This window comes from Lissotriton helveticus, chromosome 12, assembly GCF_964261635.1.
Source record: "Lissotriton helveticus chromosome 12, aLisHel1.1, whole genome shotgun sequence".
NCBI lineage: Eukaryota > Metazoa > Chordata > Amphibia > Caudata > Salamandridae > Lissotriton > Lissotriton helveticus.
Genome location: NC_136073.1, coordinates 819100878 through 819127241, shown reverse-complemented (window position 1 = coordinate 819127241; position 26364 = coordinate 819100878). Strand labels below are relative to the sequence as shown.

The following is a 26364-nucleotide window of genomic DNA, read 5'->3' as shown; positions in this document are numbered from 1 at the left end:
CTTTCTATTGAGGGCGAGTTAGTCCTATTTCTATGTACATGCTTCCTAGTTGCTGCTTGGAGGGGAAGAAGGAGACTTATCTCAGTTTAGGTGACCCTTGATCTGGTAGGAATGCATCCTCACGGTCAACTCGGGCGGTGGTGGTGCAGGAGGGGATTTATTTCTACAGTTTTATGGCCCCAGCCATTTTGAACAAAGGAGATGTGTACCGGTAACCGAGGTAGATAAATACCTTCTTGTAGATCTCTATGTTGTTACCAGCAAGTGTTGCAAGGTGGTGCACCCAAGGAACACTGCTACAGCGCGCAGCGCCCACTGGCAGGATTACGTGCATGCAGCCCCTTCCGACTTCGATAGGCGTTGTTTTAATACGACCTATTGCCAGTTCCCTCTCCTGTGGTTCTCCTGGACCACGCCGTGTTGCCATGTGCAATCCCGTCCGCCTTGTTCTCCGAACTCAGGCATCTCCGCTTGTCAGCGGTGCAACCACCGCACACCTCAGGTTCCCAGCGCAGCCATTGTAGGCTCCAGTCTTCCGCCGTCAAATATCCACCCCAGGTCCCGCCCGCCTCAGTGCCCAATTCCCGCCGCTCCTTGGGCGGCGGCGCCCCTCCTCCGATCGCCTCCGGTTGCCGTCACAGGCGGGGAAGGCTCGACGTACCTCCAGGCGATCCCGTCCTCCCCAGGGCTCCGCTCCGTCAGCCGCTGCTCCTGTGGCGGCGCAACACTTCTCTGCATGCCTCCCGCTGTGTGGAGTAGACCCTCCGGAGCCTGCCGATATCTCCCGGCACCTCGGCAGCACCTTGGCCGCAGCAAGCCAACCTCTGCCGCTAGCGCCCGCCTCAATGGCTAGACCGCTGGTGTGTCCACTTCTGCCAGGTCCGGCGGGTCGGTCACCTCCGGTGCACAGCCACAGCTCGTCCCAACAGCCGCCACTGATTCACGGGCAGCCACCACTTGAACAGGCCACCGTGTCGTGCTCCGCGTCCGGCCAGGGGCGCCCAGGGACCGGCGAGGAAATCTTTGCTGACTCGGTCCTCTCCTGCGATGTTTGCGATGTTCCACCTCCCGGCAGGTCAGGGATCCTCAGCAGGTTTTCGACCTCCGCCAGGCAGGTAAGGAAAACGATCGTTGATTGAATGTACATCCAGTTACTTGTTAATCCCGTTACTTGTCAATCCAGTTACTCGGTTATTTTGTGCCAAGAGATGTACGTGCAGCAGGGTGCTAACGGAGATAGACATCAGAATTGGGATCTCCAGCACTTGGAGCTCTTACCGAGAGCTCCTACCCGGCGGCCATCTTGGCAGTAGAATGGGAACATTCCAGCCCGAACTGCCAAGCCAGGTCTTCCCTGAACCGGAAACAAGCATCCTGGGACCGGTTTCGGTCAGAAAAATAAAACATTACGTTTATGGCAAGAGTAGCTGTAGATAAACATGCTGTGGAGCCTTCTGCCATCTAGTGTTGGGCTTGGATGTGCGCAACCTGTTTTTCAATTCACGAGGTATCCTATCACTGGTGATGTGCATGGTTATCAGCTACATCATTAGATTGTTTTTTCTCCGCTGTCGGATTAAGCAGGGTATCCACCAAGTTCCAGGTCAATGCAAAGCAGGGAGTCTTAGAGTGCTTTAGGAATCGCCTTTCCCATTGCTGAAAACGATTGGATCTTGCAGTACCTTTCGATGTCTTTGTGACCTTTAGCCTCGGCGACTGGGTTCTACTTGATGTGCCTTTCGTGGGCCCTTGCTCCTCTCGAGCCTACACCATCGTGGTTTCACTGAAAACGGTGTCTGCGTGATGGAAAGTACTCCATTCCAAAATCATCCAGCGTGTTGTACAAAGTATCCTTGGTCAAATCTTTACCAGGTTGGCAACCTCTATCTATCCACGGAGCATGACAAGGCCTGCTCCGCGTGCCTTACCTTCTGTAGTAAAAAGACGTTGCAGTACTGGCACAAACAATGCCTCCCCCGACGGCCCTTGGCGCAACAGCAGGTAGTCACACCCCAGACCTCTTTGGGACAGGTACAACGAGGACAGATGGCTGGGGCCAATAGGCAAACAGTCCCTTCATTTCAGCCCAAGCCAAGCACCCTTTCGGTGCCTGAGGCTTTAGAATCCCTTATCTAGTAGAGGCTATCCAGGCAGATTCCTTACCATAGAATTATCCCCAGGCATCAGAGTGGATCCAGAAAATATTTGGGAGCAGCACCCGTATGTGCCGGTAGGTGGCGTCGATTGGCTCCGCGTGGCGACTTCCGCGCCAGATGTGATGTGTGCGAGGTCTACGTAGGTGGCACCCAGGTGCACTGATTTAGTTACTTTTTGTGACTTTCCACGCCAGGCGAGCGGAGCCATGAAGAACACTGACCACTGGTGTGGAAACTAGGGCCCTGAAATAGTAAAGCCCTCACCACAGAAATTCATTTGCAGAGCAGGGAGAATGGTTGGGCCGGTAAGGACTCTGCGCCTAGATAGAGTCCATACAAGGTAAGGCGTTACAGAAGGTAACTTGTTTATCTGATAAAGACTTCTAGCCGTAGGTTCCTTACCTTACAATAGATACCCAAGCAATACCTCCCAGGAGGTGGGTCTGCAAACCAATTTCACACCAAAAAGACTGGCAGGACCGAACGCGCAATGTGCCCATCCTTTCAGGCCCGACTGTGCTGGTAGTAGTGTTTTTTGTGAATGTGTGCAAGGTAGCCCACATTGCTGCCTGACAGATGTCCCAGACAGGGACCTCGAGTGTTAACGCAGTGGAAGCAGCCTTAGCTCTGCTAGAACGAGCAGGCACACCCTCAGGGGGTTGCTTCTTGGCCAATGCGTAGCAGTTTTTAATGAAGAGCACTATCCATCAGGGATGTCCTCCTTCTGCACAGCCTCTCCCTTCTTTGCTATGACATAATTCACTAAGAGTTGGTTGTCCACCCGGAACTCTTTCGTGCCGTGAAGGTAGAAAGACAATGCTCTTTTTGGGTCCTGACGGTTAAGGCGCTCCCCTTCATTTCAGGGATGTGGCGGAGCACTAAAAAAGTAGTCAAGAGTGTTGGATTGGGCGTGGCTAACTGCCAAGGAGAATGGTCGTGCTCTAAGGCGGCTCCTCAGCCCGAACGGCCAAACGACCTCCACACCTCTGCTAGTGCTGTTGCCTGGCCCGGGGCCGACCGCTCATCTGTCTGTGCCCCCTCTGGGGCCTCCGGTTGACCTAGAGCGCCTCCTGGCCCACAGATATCACCACTGGTGACTCCCGACGGACGGGACCCCTCAGCCCAAGATAGCGGCCGCCACTTAACGCTGCCTCCGAGTGCCTTCTACGGGGCTGCTACGGCCCGCGCCTGACCTCCGTCGCCCTCACTCTCCCTGATCGAGTGTTGGGGAGGCGTTTCCCCACGGATCCAACCTGCAACAGAGCCGCTGGCTCCCACGGGTGAGGCGTGCGACGACCCCAACCGGCCTCCCCCACCCGCCCGGCACCGACATCTAGGCGAGCCCCCGGCTTGGGCCTAGCACCGGCAAAATACAGCCCGCCGGCTCGGTTCTCTCTGGTCTCGCCCCACGCCATGACAGCTGGTCTCGCTCTGCACCTGACGACCTGCCTATGACCCGGAGCTGTAGGACCACGGCGAGAGCGGATTGCTGCATCGGAGGGACCAGCCGAGACGCCATAAATTGACTTCCCGGGGCCCTGTAAGACACTCAGCTTCCCCCTACCACTTCATCTGCTCCACATCACGGCTTCGGCGCTCAGCCAGGTGGGCTACCGGAGACCCCGAAATTATGTGAGGCTTGGTCCCCTTGAAGTCCCACAGATCAACCCAGCCTGAAGCCTGCTGCTGGCCCACACTCCACGGTGGGGGTATCCTCCTGGCTCCCTACTCCTCACGGACGTCTTGCTCCACGGGGCCACCGCCAATCGGACCTTGGAAGCTGCTGCCCCCTCCCCAATTGAACTCTCGCAGGCGCGGAGCACGCTCTCCCCACCTCCCCCAGGATTGTCAGTGGGGGGGTTCCTCTCCCCCCCCCTCCTCTATTTCCATCGAGATTGCCTCCGTGCCTCCGGCGCCGCAACCTCTGGCAGAGACCGAGTCGGCAATGGCCTCCAATAAAGGACATAGACCCCCCAACCAACGGCAAATCAATAAACTGTTGTGGGGCTCCAGGGGGGACCCTAAGGATGTGGCTCCAGACGCCACCATCAAGGCGACGACCCCCCCTCCACAGGGGAAGTCCTCCCCTACTCTGGACGATGTCATGGAGGCAATTGCGGGGGTCTGATCTTCACTCGAAACCCGTATTGACTCAGTGAACGTGGAGGTAACGCTGCTCCGTGCCGACCTCCGGAAAATGGACTCCAAGGTAAAAGACATAGAGGTTAAGACTCTGGCTCTCGTCGATGACACCTCCACACTTCAGCAACAGGTGTCCCAATTACAGAAACAACACCACCAGATGGAGGTGCTCCTGGATCACTACGAAGGACGCGCCCGACGCAATAACCTCCGCATCCTTGGTGTTCCCGGGCGCCTCGAGGAGCCGGTCACTGACCTCTTTGTGGAGAAATTGGTCCTCCAACATCTTCAACCAAAGAACCTCTCCAACTATTTCTCCATAGAACGGGCCCACAGAGTTCCGGGGGGCAGACCAAAGACGGGCGCTCCCCCCCGCCCCATCGTGGCCCGAGTCTTTAACTACCGTGACGTCATCCTCCAAACGGCGCGTGCGGGTCCACCATTGCGAATAGATAATGCGCAAATTATGATCTTCCCGGATTTCACCGTGAAAGTGCAGGCCCTTCGACGTAGCTTCCTAGAGGTGAAGAAGGCACTCCGCGCACAGTCCATCAAGTACTCTATGTTATTCCCAGCGAAGCTGCGCGTCAAGGCGGAGGGTAAGACCTGTTTTTTTGGATCTCCTGCTGATGTTTGGGACTGGCTCGAGGGGTAGCGACAGTCGAACTCCACCCATAACCGGCGCAGGACATCCACAGATCGCTCCAATGAGGTGTTACCACCGGAAAGTCAAGACCTGTTCACAGACAATGTGCAGGGAGAATGACGCCGAACGACCCGAGTTGGATTGAACAGTTCAGCCGCTCCTTAGCGTGCTGATACGGTCTCCACTTTGACAGTCCGACTTTGCTACCTGACAGTGAATGTATGTCGGACCATCTCCCTCAGAGACTCACTAGCTTGGAGTACAATCCACCTCCTATTTCTTCCATGTGCTGAATCCCATGTATCCTTTACAGTTTTTCTTCCAGGGGGGGTCTTCGTACCCGCTGTGCTTGTTAGACCTCTCCATTTCACTGCTGAACTCATCCTGCTGGGGAGAGGTGGCACTCTCTCAATGTCCACGATGGGGGAGGGTGTTCAGCTCCAGATGTTGCTCCACAGGAAATGTGGGGTGCTAGTTGATTTGCCTGCAATCACCGGACCTGGTTATGAACACTGCCTCCCCAAATCAGGTGGTCCATTGGAGGCTATAATGTTAGACTGAGCAATGCCCTTTGATATTGACCCCCCGCTCGCACTACTCACTGTGTGACCCTGGGCACAGGCCCGGCGTCCGACTAAATCACATCAATGACTCCTACCATGTGAATGCTTTTGTTGATATTGGTTGTTCCTTTGCACTAGATGACATTCATCCTGCTACTGGCCAACGAGGGCACCGTCGGCTCTCCACACTCCTCTTTAATGTTCAGGGGGGCGACAGGCACTCTGTCTAGTTGGGGAGTGGATAGTTCTAAGTCCGCGGGCAGGGACGCAGGGAGGGGGGTTGTTGGGAAGGTAACAGTACGGGGGGAGGGATTGGGAGGGGCGGGAAATGTTGGGAAATTGCAGTCGAGACTACTATGGTCTCTGTTCTCGTTATTGTTTCTTCATTGCAGCGGATTCTGAATCGCGGAGCGGGACGCGCAGCGCGACGCAAACTCACATGCTATCTCTAGAGAATTCTCGCCATTAGACCCACCTGTATGCTATCTTACACTATTGCGGTATGCCTATTGCTCTTGCCCCTGTTGAGCCCCAAACAGACTCTAGGGTGCCCCACTCCCCCAGAACCCCTGTTCATGGTCAATATCCTATGCACCACAAATCATTAATCCGTGCACAATCTCACTCCTTTAGACCGCCATGACACCCCCTTCAACGACATCCCTGACCATTATGACGTGGAACGTTAATGGTCTTGGCAATAAAATAAAAAGAGGGGTGGTTATGCAATGCCTGAAACGCCGCTCTCCAGACCTGGTTCTCCTTCAAGAGACGCACCTCATGGGTAATGCATGCCAGGCGTTGAACCGGGGTGGTTATAGATTACTTGTACATGCCGGTTTCACTTCCGGATCTAGGGGCACCGGTATTTTGGTGCGTAGGAATGTGGCCCTGACATGCACAAAAACGCGGGCTGATCCCCTCGGTCGATATGCAGTGGTGGAGGCCGCCTGGGAAGGCAAGCCACTGAATGTTATTTCAGTCTACGTCCCTCCAGCCCTAGGTACAGCTGCGCTCCAGACCCTACAACACCTAATGCTCGATCTCCCACAGGGACCCCTGCTTATTGGGGGAGACTTCAATATGACAATGAACGATGCCGAAGACAGACACCCCCACCGTCCCTCACACAAATCCGGTTCAGACTTGTCGAACTTTGCACACAAGATGGGGCTCGAAGACCTCTGGCGCCTGTCCCACCCCAGCCGTCCTATTATACGCACTACTCCAACGCTCACAATAGCAGCTCACGTATAGACTATTTCTTCACACCAACAACTGATCTACAGTTCTTCCGCCATCCGGAGGGGCTCCCCAGAGGGATCTCCGACCACTCCCCCCTCACGGTGCAATTCACACATCACCGTCAACAGACACGCGGCCCCATTATAATCGCGCCTGGCTCTTAAAAATTCCTGACATACACGATAGCTTGCTTGAACACACTGAATATTACTTTACCGAAAATGTGGGATCAGTACCTTCGGCCACAACAATATGGGAAGCGTATAAAGTAGTGATTAAGGGTACAGCGCTAGCCCTCAAGAACGACTACCTCCGCAGACAAAGTGAACAATTGTTACAACTAGAAACAGACCTATCTCACCTCGAATCCCTCCGCAACGCACACCCCACAGATGAGATATCGGCCCGCCTGCAAGCGAAACAAATAGAATATAGGGCACTAACTCTTGAAAAGGCGCAAGCCAGACTCCTGAAAACCCGCCACCGTGTCTACGAACTGGGAGACAGAGCAGGTAAGATGCTCGCATGGCTCGAGAAACGAGAGCAGGGTTCCCGTTGGAGCCCGGAACTGACCCTTCCGGACCAATCTACTGTCACAGACCCGGGCGATATAGCGGAGGCTTTTGCCACCCACTTCGAAGGGGTCTATACTACCAGAGCCCAATACGACGCAGATTAATCCAAATCACTCTTAGCCGAAATGGGGCTCCCCGCTCTCTCCGAGACCGAGATGCTGGAGCTCGAGGCACACCTTACAACTGAGGAAGTTCGGAACGCCTTATTTTCTATTCAATCTGGCAAGGCAATGGGCCCCAATGGGGTCCCTATTGAGTTCCTGAAGGGCATGGCGGGTGAGATCCTCCCACATCTTAAAGCGATGTTCGAGGACAGCTGCTAAGTAGGCCGTTTGCCCAAGACCAACGACTGGCTTCGATCGTGGTTATCTGTAAGCCCAACAAGCCAGCTGCAGACTGCAGCTCTTATCGACCTATCTCTCTCATTAACGCTGAAGTAAAGGTCCTTGCCAAGCTCCTCGCCACTAGACTCATGACTGTTCTCCCCGCCCTAATACACGAAGACCAGTCGGGCTTCCTACCGGGTCGCAACACTGCGCTGAATCTCCGCCGTGTTCACAATGTCATGAGTAGGATGCCACACCTCCGTGAAGACGCAGCTATCCTTTCCCTCGACGCAACACTTGCCTTCGATTCTATCGAATGGTCCAAACCTCTTCGAAGTCCTCCTTCGTTTTGGCTTTGGCCCCAGATTTATACGGTGGGTTCGATTACTCTACACCGATCTCTGGGGGCAGGTCTATGTTAACGGACATACGTCTAGGCACTTTCCCCTTCATAGGGGTACAAGACAAGGATGCCCGCTGTCACCCCTGTTATTCACCCTCACTCTGGAGCCCCTGGCCCACTGGATCAGGACCGATAATTCCATTTAGGGCCTCCGATGGAATGCTGACAGTCGATAAGATTTCGCTGTATGCAGACGACATCCTGGTGTATCTATTGACATTCACAGAACTCCAAAACACATACAATCTGGCGAATTCCGAGACCTTCCGATACCTTCAAATTAAACACGCCATACTCACCAACATTCCAGATCTCGCCTCCCTCCCTCAGTCCTCGCCCCTCGAGGACAGACTCTTGTCCGAACCCCTTCAAGCTAAAGCGATCTCTTACACATACCGCAAATTGTGCAACAACATGCCAAACTCTTTCCATCTCCAGCGGGATAAATGGCAGACTGACGTTGGTAATATGGAGGATGAAGAATGGCAGTCCGCATTTATGTCCCCGCGCGAATCAGCCATCAATCATAGGTTTCGGTTGATACAGTTAAAAATATTACACAGGACATACATGTCAGGCCCCCTCTTAGCTAAAATCGGCCGACGCCCATCTGACCTGTGCCTCCGTCATTGTGGCTCAACGGGCACTTTCTTTCATTTCCTGTGGGAATGCCCAGCAGTCCAAGACTTTTGGAACCGCGCTGTCCTGAAAATGACTGATGCCCTAGGGAAACCGGTCCCTCGGACTCCCAAATGCACGCTCCTTAGTATATGGGACCCCACAGACCTCACAGCGATAGAACAGCGCTGGGCGGACCGGAGCTTCCTTCTCGTAAAGCGTGAGATAGCTATGCAATGGGGTTCGCCACACAAACCGCTCCAGATTAGATGGGTGGCTGCAATGGATGTGTGCATGCTGTCCGAAAAATCAGTTTACAAAACTAGGGGCTGTCCCGGGGTCTGGGATATGAGTGGGGTCGATGGAATGCCTATAGGGGCGAACTGTGTACTTCCCCAACGGCAGATATGGCTATGACCAGGCGGGCCGTTCCTCAGTGAGTGTAGATACGACTGCCGTCGTGCCGTGCGCGCTCTATGGCGAAGGATGCTGACTGCGATCGTTCACATAAATGTTTCCTCTGCTTTGATTGGTTATGTTTGTTTAAAATGGAAATACCATAGACCTATAGATTATCCGATACTAAGCTTTGGCTATTCTACGCACTCCTTGCTACCACGCCGCCGAACCCCCGGGATGTCGGCTATATGGCTGTGTTGTTCTGAGAAGTACCTATATGTAACCAGCCGGCCCTCGAGGTTGTAGGCTCTATGCTGTGTCAATTTAATATGTGCATTAAAGGTCATGGAAAAAAAAAAGTGTTGGATTGGCCTACATGAAAGGGATTGACAACTTTTGGTAGAAGGGAAGCTATAGTTTGCAGGACCAGCTTGTCTGGGTAGATGTTCAGGTATGGAGGCTTGGATGACAAAGGCTGAAGCTCACTGAACACACCGGGCAGATGCCACTAGGAAGACAGTCTTGGTAAGTAGCCTGAGAGGAGAATTATGCAAGCGCTTAAAGGGAGTGCACACCTGGAATGTCAGGACGAGATTAAGATCCCGCTGAGGCATGTTAAAAGGAGAAGGTGGAAACATGTTGAAAAACTTTCAAGAACCTATGTACAGTATGGGATATGAAAAGGGATGGCTAGTGAGGGAGCTGCAAAAAGTCCGAAATAGCAGAAAGAGAACCAATTAAGGTGCCTAGAGCAGAGTCCTGCTGGGTAGAGGGGAGAATAAAGAGAAGAACCTAAGAAAGGGGAGCAGAAAAGGGGTCAACGTACTTTGCTGCACACATGCCACAAACTTGACCCAACAGCAGACGTATCCAGTCTTGGTGGAGGGAAGCCTGGCTGTCAGGATAACATTGCAGACTTTGGGTGGAAGCTCAAAATCTGTCAACGGTTGCCGCTCAATCTCCACGCAAGAAGGCGGAGTGTTGACCGGTTCGGGTGGAGGATCCTCCCCTCCTGCTACAAAAGAAGATACTACTGAAGGAGCAGCCTGATGATTGGAGGACCAATGGCTATGCTCAAGAACTCGGGATACCAAACTCTCCAAGCTTAGCCTGGAGCCACAAGGATGACTGGGGTCCGTTGTTCCTGATCTCCGAGAGCTCTGGGTAGGTGTGGTATGGGCGAAAAGGCATACATGAGGCCTGAGCTCCACTCGAGACGAAAAGTGTCTCTGAGCGAGAGCCGCCTTGAAAACTCCAGTGCATGAACTGCTGACATTGCACGTTCTCGTCAGGGGAGGATCGATCTAACCAAGGTTATACCCACTGCTAAAAGAGACCTTGTCCCACCTCCGGATGGAGATGCCATTTGTGATCCGCTAGGCATCTTCGTCCGAGTTTGTTTGCCCTGGCGTTCAGAGACCCTGCCAGGTATTGAACCATTAGGGAAATGCCTGGTGTTCCAGCCATGCACAGAGACTCAGGGCCTCTTGAAAAAGGGTCCACGAATCCACCCATCCCTGCTTGTTTCAGTACCATACGGTGGTGGGGTCTGAGAACACTTACACTAGCCTTCCCTTGATGGAGGGTAGAAAGGCTTTTAATGCCAGCCGGATCTCTTAAAAGCTCTAGAAGGTTGATGTGGAGTCCGGATACTGCCAGAGGCCTCTGATCGCCACATCTGCCAGATGGTCACCCCCATCCCAGGAGTGATGCATTTGTCACTACTGCCAGATTTGGTTGGGGAAGGAAGAGGGGGATGCCGCAGACCCAATTGCGGTTCATTAACCACCACTGCAGATCTTGTGCAGTTCTCTCCTAGATCTGAACTGTATTGGGAGAGATTTCCCTGACGCTGCGCCCACTGGAACTTCAGGTCCCACTGTAGAGCCCGCATATGCCAGTGGGGATGAGGTACAAGCAGGATTCAGGAGACGAGGCCCAGCAGCCTGTCAGTCTCACCAAAATCCAGGTTAGAAGCTGAAATGAATATGCTACTTACCAGTATGCATCTGTTCTTGGCATGTAGGGCTGCTAACATTCATATCTTAGCATTAGATCGCCGCCTAGTGTTGGGTCCGGATGATCGCACATTGTTGTCCTGGAAGAGTCTTCGAAGTATCCTGAGATAGGTGGCTCCTCCCCTGGACTACAGTGCGCATGGGCATCGGCTCCATCCCCAGATTGTTTTTCGCCATTGTGGCAGAAGATGGAGTGAAAAGTGTAAAGGATGTCCATGCTAATGATTGAATACAATAGTATATCTGCAGCTGCGACAGGCACCGGGGAGGAGGGTGGGCGATATGAATGTTAGCAGCCCTACATGCCAAGAACAGATGCATACTGGTAAGTAGCATATTCAGTTCGAGGCATGTGGGCTGCTAAATTCATATCTTAGCATAGAATACATAGCAGTCCCTCCATCAGCGGCGGTTGCCCGTGCCAGCTGCAGAAACCTGAAAAAGTGTTTTGAGAACAGCCTGTCCTACAGCAGCTTGCTGCTTGGAATGTACATCAACACAGTAGTGTTTTGTAAAGGTATGTGGTGTAACCCACGTGGCTGCTCTGCAAATATCCTCTAAAGGAACGTTTCCTAGGAAAGCCATGGATGCCCCCAATTTGCGTGTGGAGTGCGCCCTTGGGGGTATCGTTAAAGTGCGCTTGGCCTTTTGATAACATATCTGGATGCACTTAACAATCCACCTGGCTATTCCTGCTTTGGAAATAGGGTTGCCTTTGTGTTGTGGTGCGAAGGCAACAAAAAGTTGTTTTGTCTTTCTAAAGGGTTGTGTCCTGTCTATGTAGTACATCAACGCCCTCCGTACATCTAAGGTATGGAGCATTCTTTCCGCCACCGTTTGTGGGTTTTGAAAGAATGCCGGCAAGTCAATAGTTTGGTTGAGATGAAACTGTGACACCACCGTCGGAAGGAATTTGGGGTTAGTGCGTAGCACTACCCTATTTGGATGAATCTGAATGAATGGCTCTTGGATTGTGAGCGCTTGTAGCTCACTAACACGCCTCAGTGACGTAATAGCTATTAGGAAAGCCACTTTCCACGTTAGGAACTGGAGTTCACACGAGTGCAGTGGCTCAAAAGGTGGTCCCATCAGTCTGGTGAGGACCACATTGAGGTTCCACACCGGAGCTGGTGGTGTTCTTGGGGGAATGACTCGTTTCAGGCCTTCAAGAAAGGCTTTAATGGCAGGCACTCTGAAGACAGAGAGATGCTGCCTGTTCTGAAGATAAGCCGCTATGGCGGATAGATGTATCCGAATGGAAGTGTACGCTAGATTGCACTTGTAAAGATGCAACAGATAGCAAATGATGTCAGGGATAGATGCATCTAGCGGGTTGATGTCATTGGCTGTACAGTAAATGACAAAACGCTTCCATTTCGCAGCATAGCATGCTCTGGTAGTTGGCTTCCTTGCCTCCTTGATGATGTCCATGCATTCCGGAGGTAGGTTAAGGTATCCAAACTCTAGGACTTCAGGAGCCAGATCGCCAGGTTGAGCTGTTGCGGATCTGGATGCTGAATTTCTCCATGGTTCTGCGTCAAAAGTCTGGGCGTGAGGCGCAGTCTTTGATGCGGTACCACTGAGAGTTCGAGGAACGTGGTGTACCATGCTTGGCGTGCCCACGTTGGAGCAACTAGGATGAGAGTCATCGCGTGCTGCCTTAGCTTTCTTGCCACCAGCGGTATCAGAGGGGCTGGCGGAAAAGCGTACGCAAATTTGCCTGACCAGTTCATCCATATCGCATTCCCCTGCGACTGTGGGTGAGGGAACCTGGCGGCAAAGTGTTGGCATTTTGCGTTTTCTTTTGTGGCAAACAGGTCTATCTCCGGATGACCCCACTGCTGGAAGTACGGGTGGAGGACAGATGGGTGTATCTCCCACTCGTGCATTTGATGGCTGTACCTGCTGAGCAGATCCGCCATCTGATTGTCCTTTCCTGGGAGGTGTTCTGCCATGAGGAAAATGTTCCTCTGAATGGCCCACTTCCACATGCTCTGAGCCAGATGAGACAGCTGTGGCGAGTGGGTGCCTCCCTGCTTTTGAATGTAGTACATCGCGGTCATGTTGTCCGTCCGGACTAACACTACCTTGTTGCACAGATGTACAATGAAGGACTTGATCGCCATGAAGATTGCCATCAGTTCCAGATAGTTGATGTGCATCTTTTGTTGCTGCGTCGTCCATAGTCCCTGCACTGTGTAAGTGAGCAGATGAGCTCCCCATCCCTGGAGAGATGCGTCCGTTGTCAGGATAATCTGTGGCACTGGCTCTTGGAACAGTCGGCCCTTGCAAAGGTTGTGTGGAGTCCACCAATGCAGAGAGTCGTATGCCCGACTGGTAACCAACACTAGGTCTGTCAATTGTCCCTGAGCCTGTGTCCACTGATTCGCTAAGCACTCCTGGAGCGGGCGCATATGTAACCGTGCGTGAGGGACTATGAAGATGCAGGAGGCCATCATGCCTATCAACTGCATGAACACTCTCGCTGGAAGCGAGTGTTGTGGTCTGAACTTCTGGATTAGAGACTGCATGCTGTCTATCCTGACTTGGTTTGGTTGAGCCATGGCCGTCAGGGTATTGATCGTCGCACCTAGAAACTGCCGGACATGTGCCGGCTGAAGATGCGACTTTGGGTAGTTCAACGAGAAACCTAGATTGTGTAGGAGGTGAATGGTGGTCGACATGTCCGCGGCGCACTGTTGTTCCGACTTGGCTTGAACGAGCCAGTCGTCCCGGTAGGGGTAGACATGGATGTTCTGCCTCCTGAGGTGCGCTGCTACTGTCGCCAGACATTTGGTAAACACCCTTGGGGCTGTGGTGACTCCGAAGGGTAGGACCTTGAACTGGTAATGCCTGCCTTGAATAGTGAACCTGAGGTATTTCCTGTGGGACGGGTGTAGTGGAATGTGGAAATAAGCATCCTTGAGATCTAAGGTTGCTAAGAAGTCCCCTTGGTTTAACAAGGGAAGAATCTGTTGCAGTGTAAGCATATGGAAATGTTCTGATAGTATGTACAGGTTGAGGGGACGTAGATCTAGAATGGGTCTGAGAGATCCGTCCTTCTTTGGAATAAGGAAGTACAGGGAATATACCCCTGTGCCTTCCTCCTCCACCGGCACGAGCTCGATTGCGCCTTTTTGCAGCATCACCACTACTTCCTGTTGCAATAAGTGCAAGTGCTCTGCGGACATAGGCCTTTGCCTTGGCGGGATGTTGGGTGGAGTGGATTTCAACTCTAGGCAATAACCATACTGGACTAGTTGTCGCACCCACCTGTCTGTGGTGATGTTTCTCCAGACGGGCAGGAACTGCTGCAGTCTCCCCCCGACAGGTGTTAAGTGGTCGGGGGGCAGTGACAGAGAGTCACTGTTTGCTTGGGGTAGAGGAGCGGGAGTTGTTGTTTCCTCTGCCGCGACCTCTGTTGCTGTTATTTCTGTAACCTCCCTTGTTCTGTTTTGTGAACGAGGATTGTGCTCCACCTCTTGAGAATTGCGATTGTTGACCCATTTGTCCTCTGGTGACTCCACGTGCACCTGAGCGACGAAAATTATTGCCACGAAACTGTTGTGACTGTAGGGCCCCCATGGACTTAGCAGTTTCTGTGTCCTTTTTTATCTTTTCGAGGGTGGTGTCAACATCTGGACCAAACAGTCGATCAGGATTGACTGGTTGATTAAGGATGGTTGTCTGAATATCAGGTTTAAACCCAGATATGCGGAGCCAAGCCTGTCGTCTCAGCATGACGCTAGTGTTGATCGCCCTAGCTGCTGTGTCTGCGGCGTCAAGTGCACACTTGATGGCTGCGTTGGAGATCAATTTGCCTTCCTCTATAAGCAGTTTTGTGCCCTCTTGAAACTGTGGAGGCAGGTGTTGTACAATCTGCTCTAGGGTGTCATAATGCGCCCTATCGTAACGTGCTAAGAGTGCTTGTGTATTAGAAATACGCCAAAAGTTAGCAGCCTGTGCAGCTACTCTTTTGCCCCCTGCCTCTAGCACTTTGGACTCCTTATCCGGGGGAGGAGCTTCACCCGTTGTTTGGGAGTTGGCCCTTTTGCGGGCATTGGCGACCACCAGGGAGTCTAGCGGCAACTGTCCCCGAATGTATGCAGGGTCTGCAGGTGCTGGTCTGTACTTTTTTTCAATACGTGGATTGACCACTCTCGCCCTGGTAGGTTCTTTAAAGATGTCCGCAGCATGTTTGAGGACTCCCTTGAGCATAGGCAGTGTCTTTACAGTCCTCTCAGAGACTGAAAAGGTGTCAAAGAGAAAGTCTTCTTCAACCGGGTCAGCATGCATGTCCACATCATGATTAGCAGCTGCCCTCTCAATTAGTGCATGAAAACCTGCAGAATCCTCTGTTGGGGATGCACGTGCACTGAAAGGTTGTGGGTCTTGCCCCACACTCAGGGTGCCTTGGTCACCAATGTCATCATATGCATCTGGATGTGCATCTGGTTCATTGATGGGGAAGGTGTACTGGTCCTCTTCATCATATCCCTCACCCTCAGATTGTTCTGGTGAGGGAGTAGGGCTTCTTCTAGGAGGAGGCTGGATAGGCTCTATGAGGTTAGAACCGTCCTGAGGAACCCTTTTCTTCTTTAGTGGGATGACATAGGAGTCCAGAGGCTCTGAAGTGATCCTCCTTTTGTATAGGGTTAATTTGCCTGTGTTGGCGTCGATATAGTGCTCAGAATCGTCCTCTGATTCGAGTTCTCGACCTGAAGGTGCTCCTGCCGTAGAAGAATCCGACTTCCTTGGCGTCGATTTCGTGGAAAAGGCCTTCGGAGCCTCTTTCGGCGGCAGAAGGAAGAGAAGCTTACTCTTAGGCTTTGCCGGAGCGTCCTTCGGCGTCTGAGGCGACGGCAACGGAGCCGACGTAGCAGCGGCCTTGTCCCTGATTCTCTGTAGCGAAGCGGCGATGGGGGACGCTTCACTCACAGTGGCTTTTGGCGCCGACGAGGATGTCTTGACCTTCCCCTCGGATCCGACGTCATGGTGGCCTTTCTTAGGTTTGGACGCCGATGCAGTTGTCGCTGACCCAGAGTCCTTGGATCGATGCGCAGATGTGCCAGCTGTCGATCCGTGCGCCTGCGTCGGTTCCGTGTCCACTACGCAACCGACTAACGGAGTCCCAGGCGTAACCGGAGCCGTGCCGCTGGCCTTGGCGTGCTTAGACGGTGTCGCCGCGGTTGATCCGTGCCGACCACCCTTTGTAGAGGATCCCTCCTCTTGCGCCGATTTTGACCCTTTGGAATCGACCGACTTCTTTGACTTCTGCGGACCGGAGGTCGACGGAGCCGATGCGGCGGCGGGTGCAGTAGTTTTCTGTGGGCCGGCCGCCATTTTAGGGACGCTCGAGTCCATAAGTTTCTGTTTCGTTTTCGGGTCGGCCATTTTAGGTGTTGTCGACACCGTAGGTTTCGGTTTCGATGTGGCCTGCTCAGCAAGTATGTCCGTGGCCGGGCCTGATGGCGGGGCCGTGGCTTGCGGCACGGGGTCTTGGGTAAGGCCGACTGGCGATCCCGTGACCCGATCGTGATCCTCAAAACCTTCGGGGCATAGCTCGTCCCCTGAGCTATCTTCCGCGGCCCCATAAATCTCTTCGACGTCCCCTACCTCGTCGACGTATTCAAGGCCTTGATCCGCGACTCCGTCGTCGTCCACCGGATCCGCCTCGACCTCCGTTTCGGGTGGGGATATCTGGAGATGATGACCCTGTTCATCTTCTTCTTGGTCGCCGAAGATGTTTTCTGGATCCGGGGCCGCTTGTCTGGCCTCCAGGCGCACCGCGCGCCGGAGCTTAAGAGTCTTCTTAGACCGGAACTGAGCGCAAGCCTTGCACTTGCCGTCGTCATGGTCCGGCGAAAGGCACTTGTTACAGACCGGGTGCAGGTCTATATGTGGGTACTTAGACCCACAGAGCGGACAGTACTTAAACGGACTCCGCTCCATGCTGGAAAGTTGCGGTCGTGTCGCGATGAGAAGGCCTCGACGTCCGAAGAGTGAAAAACTCCGCTGAATCCGACTCCAAGAGTTGGAAGAACTCGAGACCGTGCGCAAACAATACCGACGCTATAAAATACAAGACCTTTTGGCCTTAAAAAGTCAGTTTTACTCGGTTCCGACAGAGAGAAGTCGAAACCGCATCCGAACCCAATGGCGGAAAAAAACAATCTGGGGATGGAGCCAATGCCCATGCGAACAGCTGTATCTTAGCTTGAATGTCCTGGACTCGCCGTTCGAGAGGATAAGCTCATAACTGCACTGTGTCCAGAAAAGCTCAGATGAAAGGGAGCGTCTGAAAGGGAGCCAGGTGTGACTTCAGCATGTTGATAGCCCACCCCCAGAAAATGCAGGAGGTCTGACCTAGTATGGAGGTGGATGACGACAGCCTGGGGCGAGTCTGCTTTCATCAGCCTGTCGTCATCTCCGAAGATGAGTGGCAACCACTGGCAGCACCTTGGTGAACATCCATGGTGCGCTGGTAAGGCCAAAGAAATTGCTCGTGGCACACTGTGAACCGCAGGTTATGCTTGTGGGCAGGCAGAACAAGAATGTGGAAATGAGTATCCTGCAAGTCTAACGCCACCATCCAGTCTCCCGGGTCTAGGGCAGACCAGCCTTGAGTAAGCCTTTTGATCTCTCCTTCTTGAGGAAGAAATCGAAAGGGCGCATGTAGATTATAGCACAAAGGCCTCTGTCCTTCTTGGGCACCAGAAAGTAGCAGGAATAACAACCACAACCTACCTCTTGCGTCTGCACCCTCACGATGGCCCTCTTGGCCATCAGAGCAGTCTATTCCTGGCAACACCAAGAAAGATGGTTCTCCGTCATCCTGTCGCAAGCATGTGGCATGGGTGGAGGGGAAATCTTGAAGGGGAGGGAGTAGCCCCTCCAGATATTTTGTAAAACCCATTGGTCCGATGTGATAGACCGCCAGTGGTGCAGGTGATGGAGGGTGCTGTCACCCACTGGGTGCCCATGATAAGGAGGCAAACTATAATGGCTTGAAGCCTGCAGCTGCCGAGGGGGGGGGGGGTGGTGGACTGGCCCGACCGCTGGCTGTCGGACCCATGCGGTCTGTGGGCAACGCTTCCTCGGCAGGTACAGATAGATCGGTTAACCCCTTCCATGGCTGCAAAAGGTGAATTGGGGTGACGTTGCCATGGAAAGGCCCATGGACCTGGCCATAGCTCTGCTGTCCTTTGAGCACTCCAGTGCTGAATCCGCTTGGTCTCCGAAGAGACGGGAGCCATATTAAAGGCATGAAGAGACGCTTGGATATCCCGAGAAAAGCCAGTCGTCCTCAACCAGACATGGCGCTGTAAGCTCACTGTAGGTAAAATCGCATCATTCAGTGAGTCTGTGGTGCCCAGTCCACAACGTATGGTGAACTTTGCTGCGTCTCTTCCGTCAGCAACAGCCTGGGAGAGTACAGCCCGGCCATCCTTTGGTACCGTTGAAAGCAACTGTGCAACGGTGTCCCACAGAGCATGGGAGTAGCGGCCAAAATGTCACGCGGTGTTCACAGACTGCAGTGCCAGGCTGGTAAAAGAAAACATCTTCCTTCAGGTGTCCAGCCTCTTGGATTCCCTATCCACGGTGCAGAAGGGAAAGCGCCATGGAAGGCGAAGGCTTGGACCACCAAGCTCTCCCAGGGTAGGGTGTTACATTAGGAAGTTGTGGCCCCTGGAGCGAGGCAGTGGGCAATCGTTCTGTTCACATGAGCCCTGTGCTGGGCTTGGACCAGGTGCCATGCAGGATGTCGGTAAGGGATTCATTAAAGGGAAGTAGCGGTTCTGAGAGGGACACTCCCGGCTGAAGCACCTCCATCAAGATGTTTCTCTTGACCGCGAAAAGGGCAGGCTAAGGTCCAGGACCTCAGGGGCCCTACTTACCACCACTGCGAAGGACGCTACCTCCTCCGTAGCCATGGTAGGAATGTAAAGCATGCCAGTATCTAGAGAAGTGTCCAGTCCGCTGGCCACCGTCAAATCTTCACAACTCTCCACATTAGGGTCAAATAGCTGGTATTCTTCAGGGTCCAGCAACCCCTCCCACTCTTCCCCGAGTTCTAGCCCAAAAGAATAGGGCTCAGGATCTGGCCTGGAAGGCATGGCTCCAGTCGGCGTCGGGCAACACCTATCCGGCTCTGTGTCGGAGTAAGGGATCAGAATGGGGATGGCGCCGGGAGCGTCAGCATGGGAACCGGCGTCAGGCAAGGTCGAGATGGCATGACCGGAGCCAGTCCAGATCGATCCATGTATCCATGGGGTCCCACTGGGGCCAGAGCCAATGCGTTGATCCAGCAGGCACCACCCCCCTCCCACCAAACCTGCAGGGCCGTTAGGCGTTGTGGCAGGAGTGGACCACTCAATTATGAGGGGCATGGCCTTATAAAACTTGTAAAGTTGAAAGGGGATTGCACCTATTCCTGGAAACACGAGGAAGTGTGGAGCCGAAGCTGGCTCAAACGTGGAGCCATGCTGCAAATGCAGACACTCCCTTGAGTGGCCCGACGACTTCAAGTGCGACGAAGAATTCGCTCCTGGGACCTTCCTCTTGATCGTAATAGTCACAGCGTCACAGAGTTACCAGGAGCATGAGGGATTGCTCCATCAAGGCCTTTGGGTTCATGGCACGACCATCGGAGCAGGCCTTTGGATCGTGGTTGTGCTTGAGGATTTAAAAGCATATTTTATTTGGTTCGGCCACTGACATTGGTCGGTGACAGGTGCCACAGGGCTTTAAGCCGGCCTTCCAGGATGACATCTCTGCCATACCAGTAGAAGATTATCAAAAACGCTTCAACAAACGTTTTAAAAGTTTACTCAAAAAAAGACTAAGGGATAGCTCTCTCCAGATCGACGTTGACTGGTGTGGAAAGAACTAATGTCAGCGCACCAGGGTGGCACCTAAATAGGCACTGCACATTTCTCATCTGGCAGGGATGACACCACACGGAGCTGATCAACGCCACCTACACGCGCTTGGGGCTGCTGCTCAAAAACATTTTCCAGATCCAGTCGGACGCCTGGGGATAATTCGAAGGTAAGGATTCTGTGGCTCAAAGTCTCTATTAGATTCTCAAGTCATGCATGTTCAACATGGGAAGACATGGCATGTGGGTACAACAACCCTTCTTTAAGCCGAGGTCAAGCACACACTGTGGGAGAGGGGGAGGGTGGGGAATGTTAGCTGTCGAGCCTTGAAGCCCAGCATCTGCCTTCCAGTTCACCACAGCCAGCACCGAAAACATGCCTTGGATCCGACTCCCAGCTAGCATCTGGCACTGAAACGGCCACAAAAGACCTAGTCCTGACACCACCTTCGACGCTGGCAACTCTGTTGGCGCAGACATCAAAGACACCCCCAAGGCCATCTTCAGATGCAAACATCTATGCTGTGCCTAAACCTCCCTCTGTGCCAGAGAGTCAGAAACTGGCCTTTTTGAAAAAAAGGACAATATTCCTCTGATGTCTCTTGAGTTCCACGATCTATGGTTTCTGTTCTACACCCAGAACCTGTTTATCAGCCTGGGTTGTGTTTGTGCTTATCTCCTTCAACATTTTCACCGTTGACAAGACCTTCTACTGATGGTCCATGGTGTGACATTCATCTCTTACAACAGATCACAGAGTGATATTACCTGCCGGGCACGTGGCCAAGCGAGGGGCACACCTCTCTCAACATAATCAAAATGCCAAGAAGGTGGATAACTGTTACTCTTTATGTCACAGAGGAAGAGAGTGGGGCTGGTAGGTTGCTACAAACAACATAGTAAACAAGGTACCAGGCTCCTCGAAAACAAAGCTCCTGACTCTACTCGAGCTCCAACATCTGTTGCCACAACTCAGCCTCCTGCTAGTAGCATCACAAACAGAAGAGGGGAGATGCACCAGAGCTCCGCATGGAGATGTATGTTCAGGAGCACAGGCATTGCCATATGTCCATTTCGAGATTTGCGGATCTGACAACATAAAATAAAATAGTTGAATCTGACTGGACAGAAAAGAGGGCATTTTGTCCTATCGACCATCAATGTATCAGATCTCAGACATTTCCACGCAATCCCATTGGCTGCCATGGCAGAAAAAAAAAAGATGTTATGTACCTTGGCCATGGAAGGGATGCACAAAATCTGTGTTGTCTGAAAAAATAAATACAAAAAATAGGGAGTGTGTAGAAGAAGAACCAGCTTAGAATTCCCTGACCCCCGAAAGGAAGGGAAAGGGGCTAAAGAATAAAATTTAAGAAAACATTTTTTTTTTTTTTTAATCAGAGTTTTATATAGCGCGACCATGAACCAAATCGGGTATCGGAGCACTTTACATGTTGCATTACATGAGGACACATTCATTTTTGTTAGGCACATGAAGATTAAGTGATTTGCCCAGAATCACAGGAGTCATTGCCGAGACTCGAACTCAGTTCCCCGGATTCGAGAAAGACGCCCTAGCCGTTAGGCCAACTCCTCTCCCCCAATGAGCGCCAGTACCAGCTTTTGGACAAACTAGTCCAAATACCCTGAACCCCACTGTACCTTCAAATTAATTATATCAGTTTTGATGTAATCTGTGATCCTCTAGAAGTCGTGATCGTAGATGAGGGCTGTGTTGGTCACCATACTGGCAACTGAATTTTTAATTGAATTACGTTTTGTGTAAATAACAAACATCATCTTCTCTACTGAGTCCCTTTAACAAACTTTTTCCCAGTGAAAAGATCTATATCCAAAACCACAATTAAAAGAATGATATGTTATTCATAAAAAAGTTACTTCACAATTGAAACAATTTAATTAGACTTCAGATTCTGCAAACAGGAAAACAAAACGGATATAGCTGTGAATGAGAGCAGATAGGCAGCAGCTTTTAAAAGCTAAAAATTAAGCCTTGCAGATTCAGGTTTTGTCACATTACCAATAAATGTCTGATCATGCCCTGAATGTTATTTTTTATTTCTTTTTCACAGGATAACATATCCAGAATTCCATCAAAACAGAGAACACAATATTGCAAGCTGCTGAGAACGCAGGCAGGGAATGTATGACTTGAATAAAGATTCCAATTATGTAGTAGAAACATTACAGCAAGTAACTGTTCCTTCTTCAGCATAGGATCAGCAATAATGGTCTACACTGAATAAAATAACAAATTCATGCCTTGCCCAAAAAATTTGGAAATCAGGAACGAGGTGCACCGCTTGTGATAGAGTACCCAAACAGATTTTGCAAACAAGCCTGGCCTACTTGGGCATCTGCTATAAAGACCAAATCTAAACAGCAGTTTCAAGTAAACCTGTTAATCATAGCAGCTCTTCTGATCCCGGAGACAGGAATATTACTTCGGAAAGCTGCAGTGGCTAGTTTTCCGCCTGTAGGAATGAGAGTGTGATCTTCACTGACAAATTTACAAAGACTAATACAAGTCATAGATTGTTTAAGGGAGGCTGGTCTCTTTGAATAGGGAAACGTTTGACAAAATGGAGTTTACTTTTTTGAAAGTCATTTGTTTTCTCCAGAAAGAAGTGCAAAACCTTGTTCAATTCTAAAGAATGGAGCGATCACTGTGCTGATGAGGTTTAATTCTAAAAGAAGTCAGGCAGAGATATATATGGTTTGCATTCTAAGTAATTGGGAAGCCACATGGCATGAAAAGGAGCACACAGGTCACCGAACCAGAATGCCTGAATCTTATTCACTCATAGGCGGGACACTAGCCCCAACAAAAGGTGCTTTCCAGGAATAATGCTGGAGTGGCAATTTGTGCATTGCTTTAAAGAGGGACCAATCACTTTGAAAGGGACTGTGTAACAGATTAGGATAGGTATTATGCTGTTAAAAATGTACTTTGTGAAAGGCACCGGATACTTTAATCTAGTTATAATCCACTTCATGAGAATATACTTTATATGCGAGTGACCACACAAAGTTCCGGCAAATCAAAATCATGTCCGTCATTTGGATCTGGAAGCAGACAATTCGTGGGCAATTGCACAGATATTTCTGCTATTTATGACATCTGCAGTCACATCACAAGCTTGAATTAGAGCACTGTAAAATGTGGCAGTTCCTTAAAATGTCCAAGTTACGTCATAAATTAGAATTAGAATGCTTAGAGTGGTGAATATAACATTGTCTTGTGACTAAGCAAGCCCAGAGCAGTGACATTTAGGGCCGCTGGGAATGCAAAAGCTTTCCAATGTTAAAAGCTGTGTTTTATTAACATTTTAAATAAAAGAAATCACAACACAATTACAAGAAAAGTAAAGAATACAGAATGACAGACTAGAAAGCCTCTTGGCACAAGTGTCGAACCCAAATGAAAGTTCAAGGAGCTTACCTCCTCATCGTTGTTCGCCACATCAATCTCCACGCTCTTCGTTTGGATAGATACCTTAATTCCATGGCGCACCTGTATGTGTTTCTCCAGTATCAGGCGGCTGCTGAACGTGCGTTTACCTTCTGTGCAGTAGCTGTGAAAAACAATGAAGAGGAAGCAATCAGGTGCCGGTCCATATGAAACCCAGCCCCTGCGGAAGCAGTACAGAAGAGAAAATGAAAATTTGGGGCAGGAGGCACACACTTGCGGCAAAATTACATTGCTCTCGTCTGGTGAATCTACACCCTGAAAAACATTCAAGTGAACAGGAGGTGGTAAGTTGGCAGATTACCTTCTTCTTCACACTACTTTAAAGGGTGCCTGTAATCTGATCCGAACTTGTACTTGCTCACAGTTCTTCCTATGAACCAGCCACAGCTTTCTTGTTGCTGGCCTTCAGAAATGATGGTTTCCTCCCGTTTATTTATTTATTTATTTATTCAAAGTTTTATATAGCGCGAACAAGATCTTTACAGATATCAGAGCGCTTCACAATGACAGGGTAGGGGCAGTAGGAATGAACAGAGGTAGTGGGAGCAATGTAGTAGTCACTAATATGAAAGGATAATAATAACATACATAAAACATATCAATATACAGTCAGGTAAACAAGTAATATGAGACGGCACAAGTCATTGATCCCACGACAGAGGTGTTCAGGTACATCTTGGGTGTGTGGAAGGCTTATACCAGTGTTTTAGTATAGTCATCAAGTAGAGGTATAGTGCCGAAGGACAAGGTGAGCATTGACACAAGGCAATGCAGAGTCTCTGATCCAGCACCTATAAGGTTCAGGAGATCTTGGCCAGAAGGATTGTTTTCACCTCTTTCTTGAAGAGTGCAGTGGAGGAGATACGCCTTGTTTCAGGAGGGAGCGCATTCCAGATCCTGGGTGCCATTCCTGAGAAGGAGCGCTTGTAGGTTTTCTCTTTCCGGAATCTACGGGGTTTCAGGAGTAGATTTTTTGAGCTTCTATTGGATCTCGAACCTCCTGATATAGACAACTTTTGAGCGAGGTAGTTGGGTGCATTGTGGTGCACGGCCGCGTGTCTCATAACTGGAATTTTTTGTTGTATTCTGGCTTCAAAAGGCAGGCATTTTAGGGACTTTAAGTCTGGGGAAATATGCAAATGTTTTCTTGAGCCAGTAATGAGTCTTGCGGCAGCGTTCAGGGAGGCTCTTAAGGGTGCTGTTGTGGATAGCGGGAGTCTGCTGAGGGCCACAATTCCGTAGTCTATTCGAGGGATGACTAACGCTTGTACAGCAGTTTGGAAGTCTTCAGCAGGGAGGAAGGGTTTGATTTTCCTCAGTGTGTTGATTTGGAAATTAGCTGCTTTTGTGGCTTTGCTGACGTGCTGCTGCATGTTGAGCTTGGCGTCCAGTGTGATGCCCAGGGATTTCGCTGAGTCCACGATGGTGGGTTGGACATAGAGTGCTGTTAGGTTGTTGAGCCATGTTTGGGTGGTGGAATTTTTCGCCGGGGGTGAGATGAGCAGGAACTCAGTTTTCAGAGCATTTAGTTTGAGGTGATTATCGGCTAGCCAAGATTGAGTGTTAATAAGCGTGGAATTCAGATGTTTGATATCTTCCGGGGATTGAAGCTTTAGGTACAGTTGTGTGTCGTCGGCGTACATATGGAATTGGACATTAGAAGCTTGGAGCAAGGTGGCGAGCGGTTCCATGACGAGGTTGAACAATGTGGGGGAGAGGGAGGATCCTTGTGGAACACCTAGATCTGCAGGCACAGGTGAAGATAGCACATTGTCGATCTTGAACTTCTGAGACCGGTTGTGAAGGAAGGACGAAAACCATTTGAGAACCGTTCCCGATAGACCCATTCTAGTGCTTAGCAGGTCCAGCAAGTTCTCATGTTTGACCGTGTCAAATGCTGACGAGAGGTCAAGAAGGATGAGGAGGCAGGACTCATTGCGATCCAGAATTTGGAGGGCGTCATCAATTATGTGTGTCATAGCTGTTTCCGTGCTATGTTTCGCTCGGAAGCCTGATTGATGAGAGTTGAGGAGGTCAAATTGGTCAATGTGTCTTGTTAGTTGGAGTTGGACACATTTCTCCAGCAGTTTGGCCAGGGTGGGGATATTGGTGATGGGCCGGTAATTGTTTAGGTCAGACAGATCAGCTGTAGGTTTCTTGAGTATAGGCGTGACTTGCCCCACCTTGAGGGCGTCTGGAACGAGGCCTTGTTGAAGGGAGCAGTTGATTATTTTGGTCCAGAGAGGGAGGAGCAAGGGGATGAAGTCTTTTACAGCATCAGCAGGTAGAGGGTCTGTGAGGTGATTAGAGGGCTTCAAGGTGCAGAGCAGTTTGTGTATTGTTTCTTCCGAGTAGGTATCGAAGCACAGCCAAGACGCCCTGTTTTTAGGTTGAGTGTTAGCCATTCTGGTGTGGTTGGGGAATCGGCTTACATCCATGATGAGGTCATTTCTTATGTTGTCAGTCTTTAGCTTAAAGAAAGCAGAGAAGTCTTCACAGTGTGGGGTGTCGCTTGTTGTGCTATTTGATTGTAAGGGTTGTGCCTTTGTTTGGGTCTTGATTAGTTCGAACAGTTTTCTTGGCCTGTTTTTTGCTTGGTCCAACTGGCGGCTGAAGAAGTCCAACTTTGTGCGCTTTATTTTCCTGAAGTAGGCATTTCTCTTGTTTTTAAGCCTTTTGAGGTGCAATGCTGAAGGGTCCGCTCTCCAGGTGCGCTCTGCCATTCGCATCGAACGCCTGTCATCATTGAGTCTGTCGTCATACCAGGGGTTAGAAGTTTTGGTGGAGACTCTCTTCAGTTGCAGTGGGGCGACTTCATTGACTAATGTATTCATAGATTCAAGGTAGTGGTCAGTCAGTGATTGAACATCCGAGGCACCTGAAGGGGGAAGGAGGAGAT

At 51.0% G+C, this 26364-nt stretch overlaps 1 protein-coding gene across 3 annotated transcripts in view; it reads right to left on the bottom strand.

Moving 5' to 3' along the window:
• The window catches only part of ZNF687 (zinc finger protein 687), a 259083-nt gene that overhangs the window by 7068 nt on the left and 225651 nt on the right, over positions 1 to 26364 (bottom strand). For all 3 annotated transcript variants that reach the window (XM_078670295.1, XM_078670294.1, XM_078670296.1), the window contains exon 8: positions 23436 to 23568. In XM_078670295.1, the coding sequence (XP_078526421.1) occupies positions 23436 to 23568 (133 nt within the window). The remainder of the gene's footprint in view (positions 1 to 23435; positions 23569 to 26364) is intronic.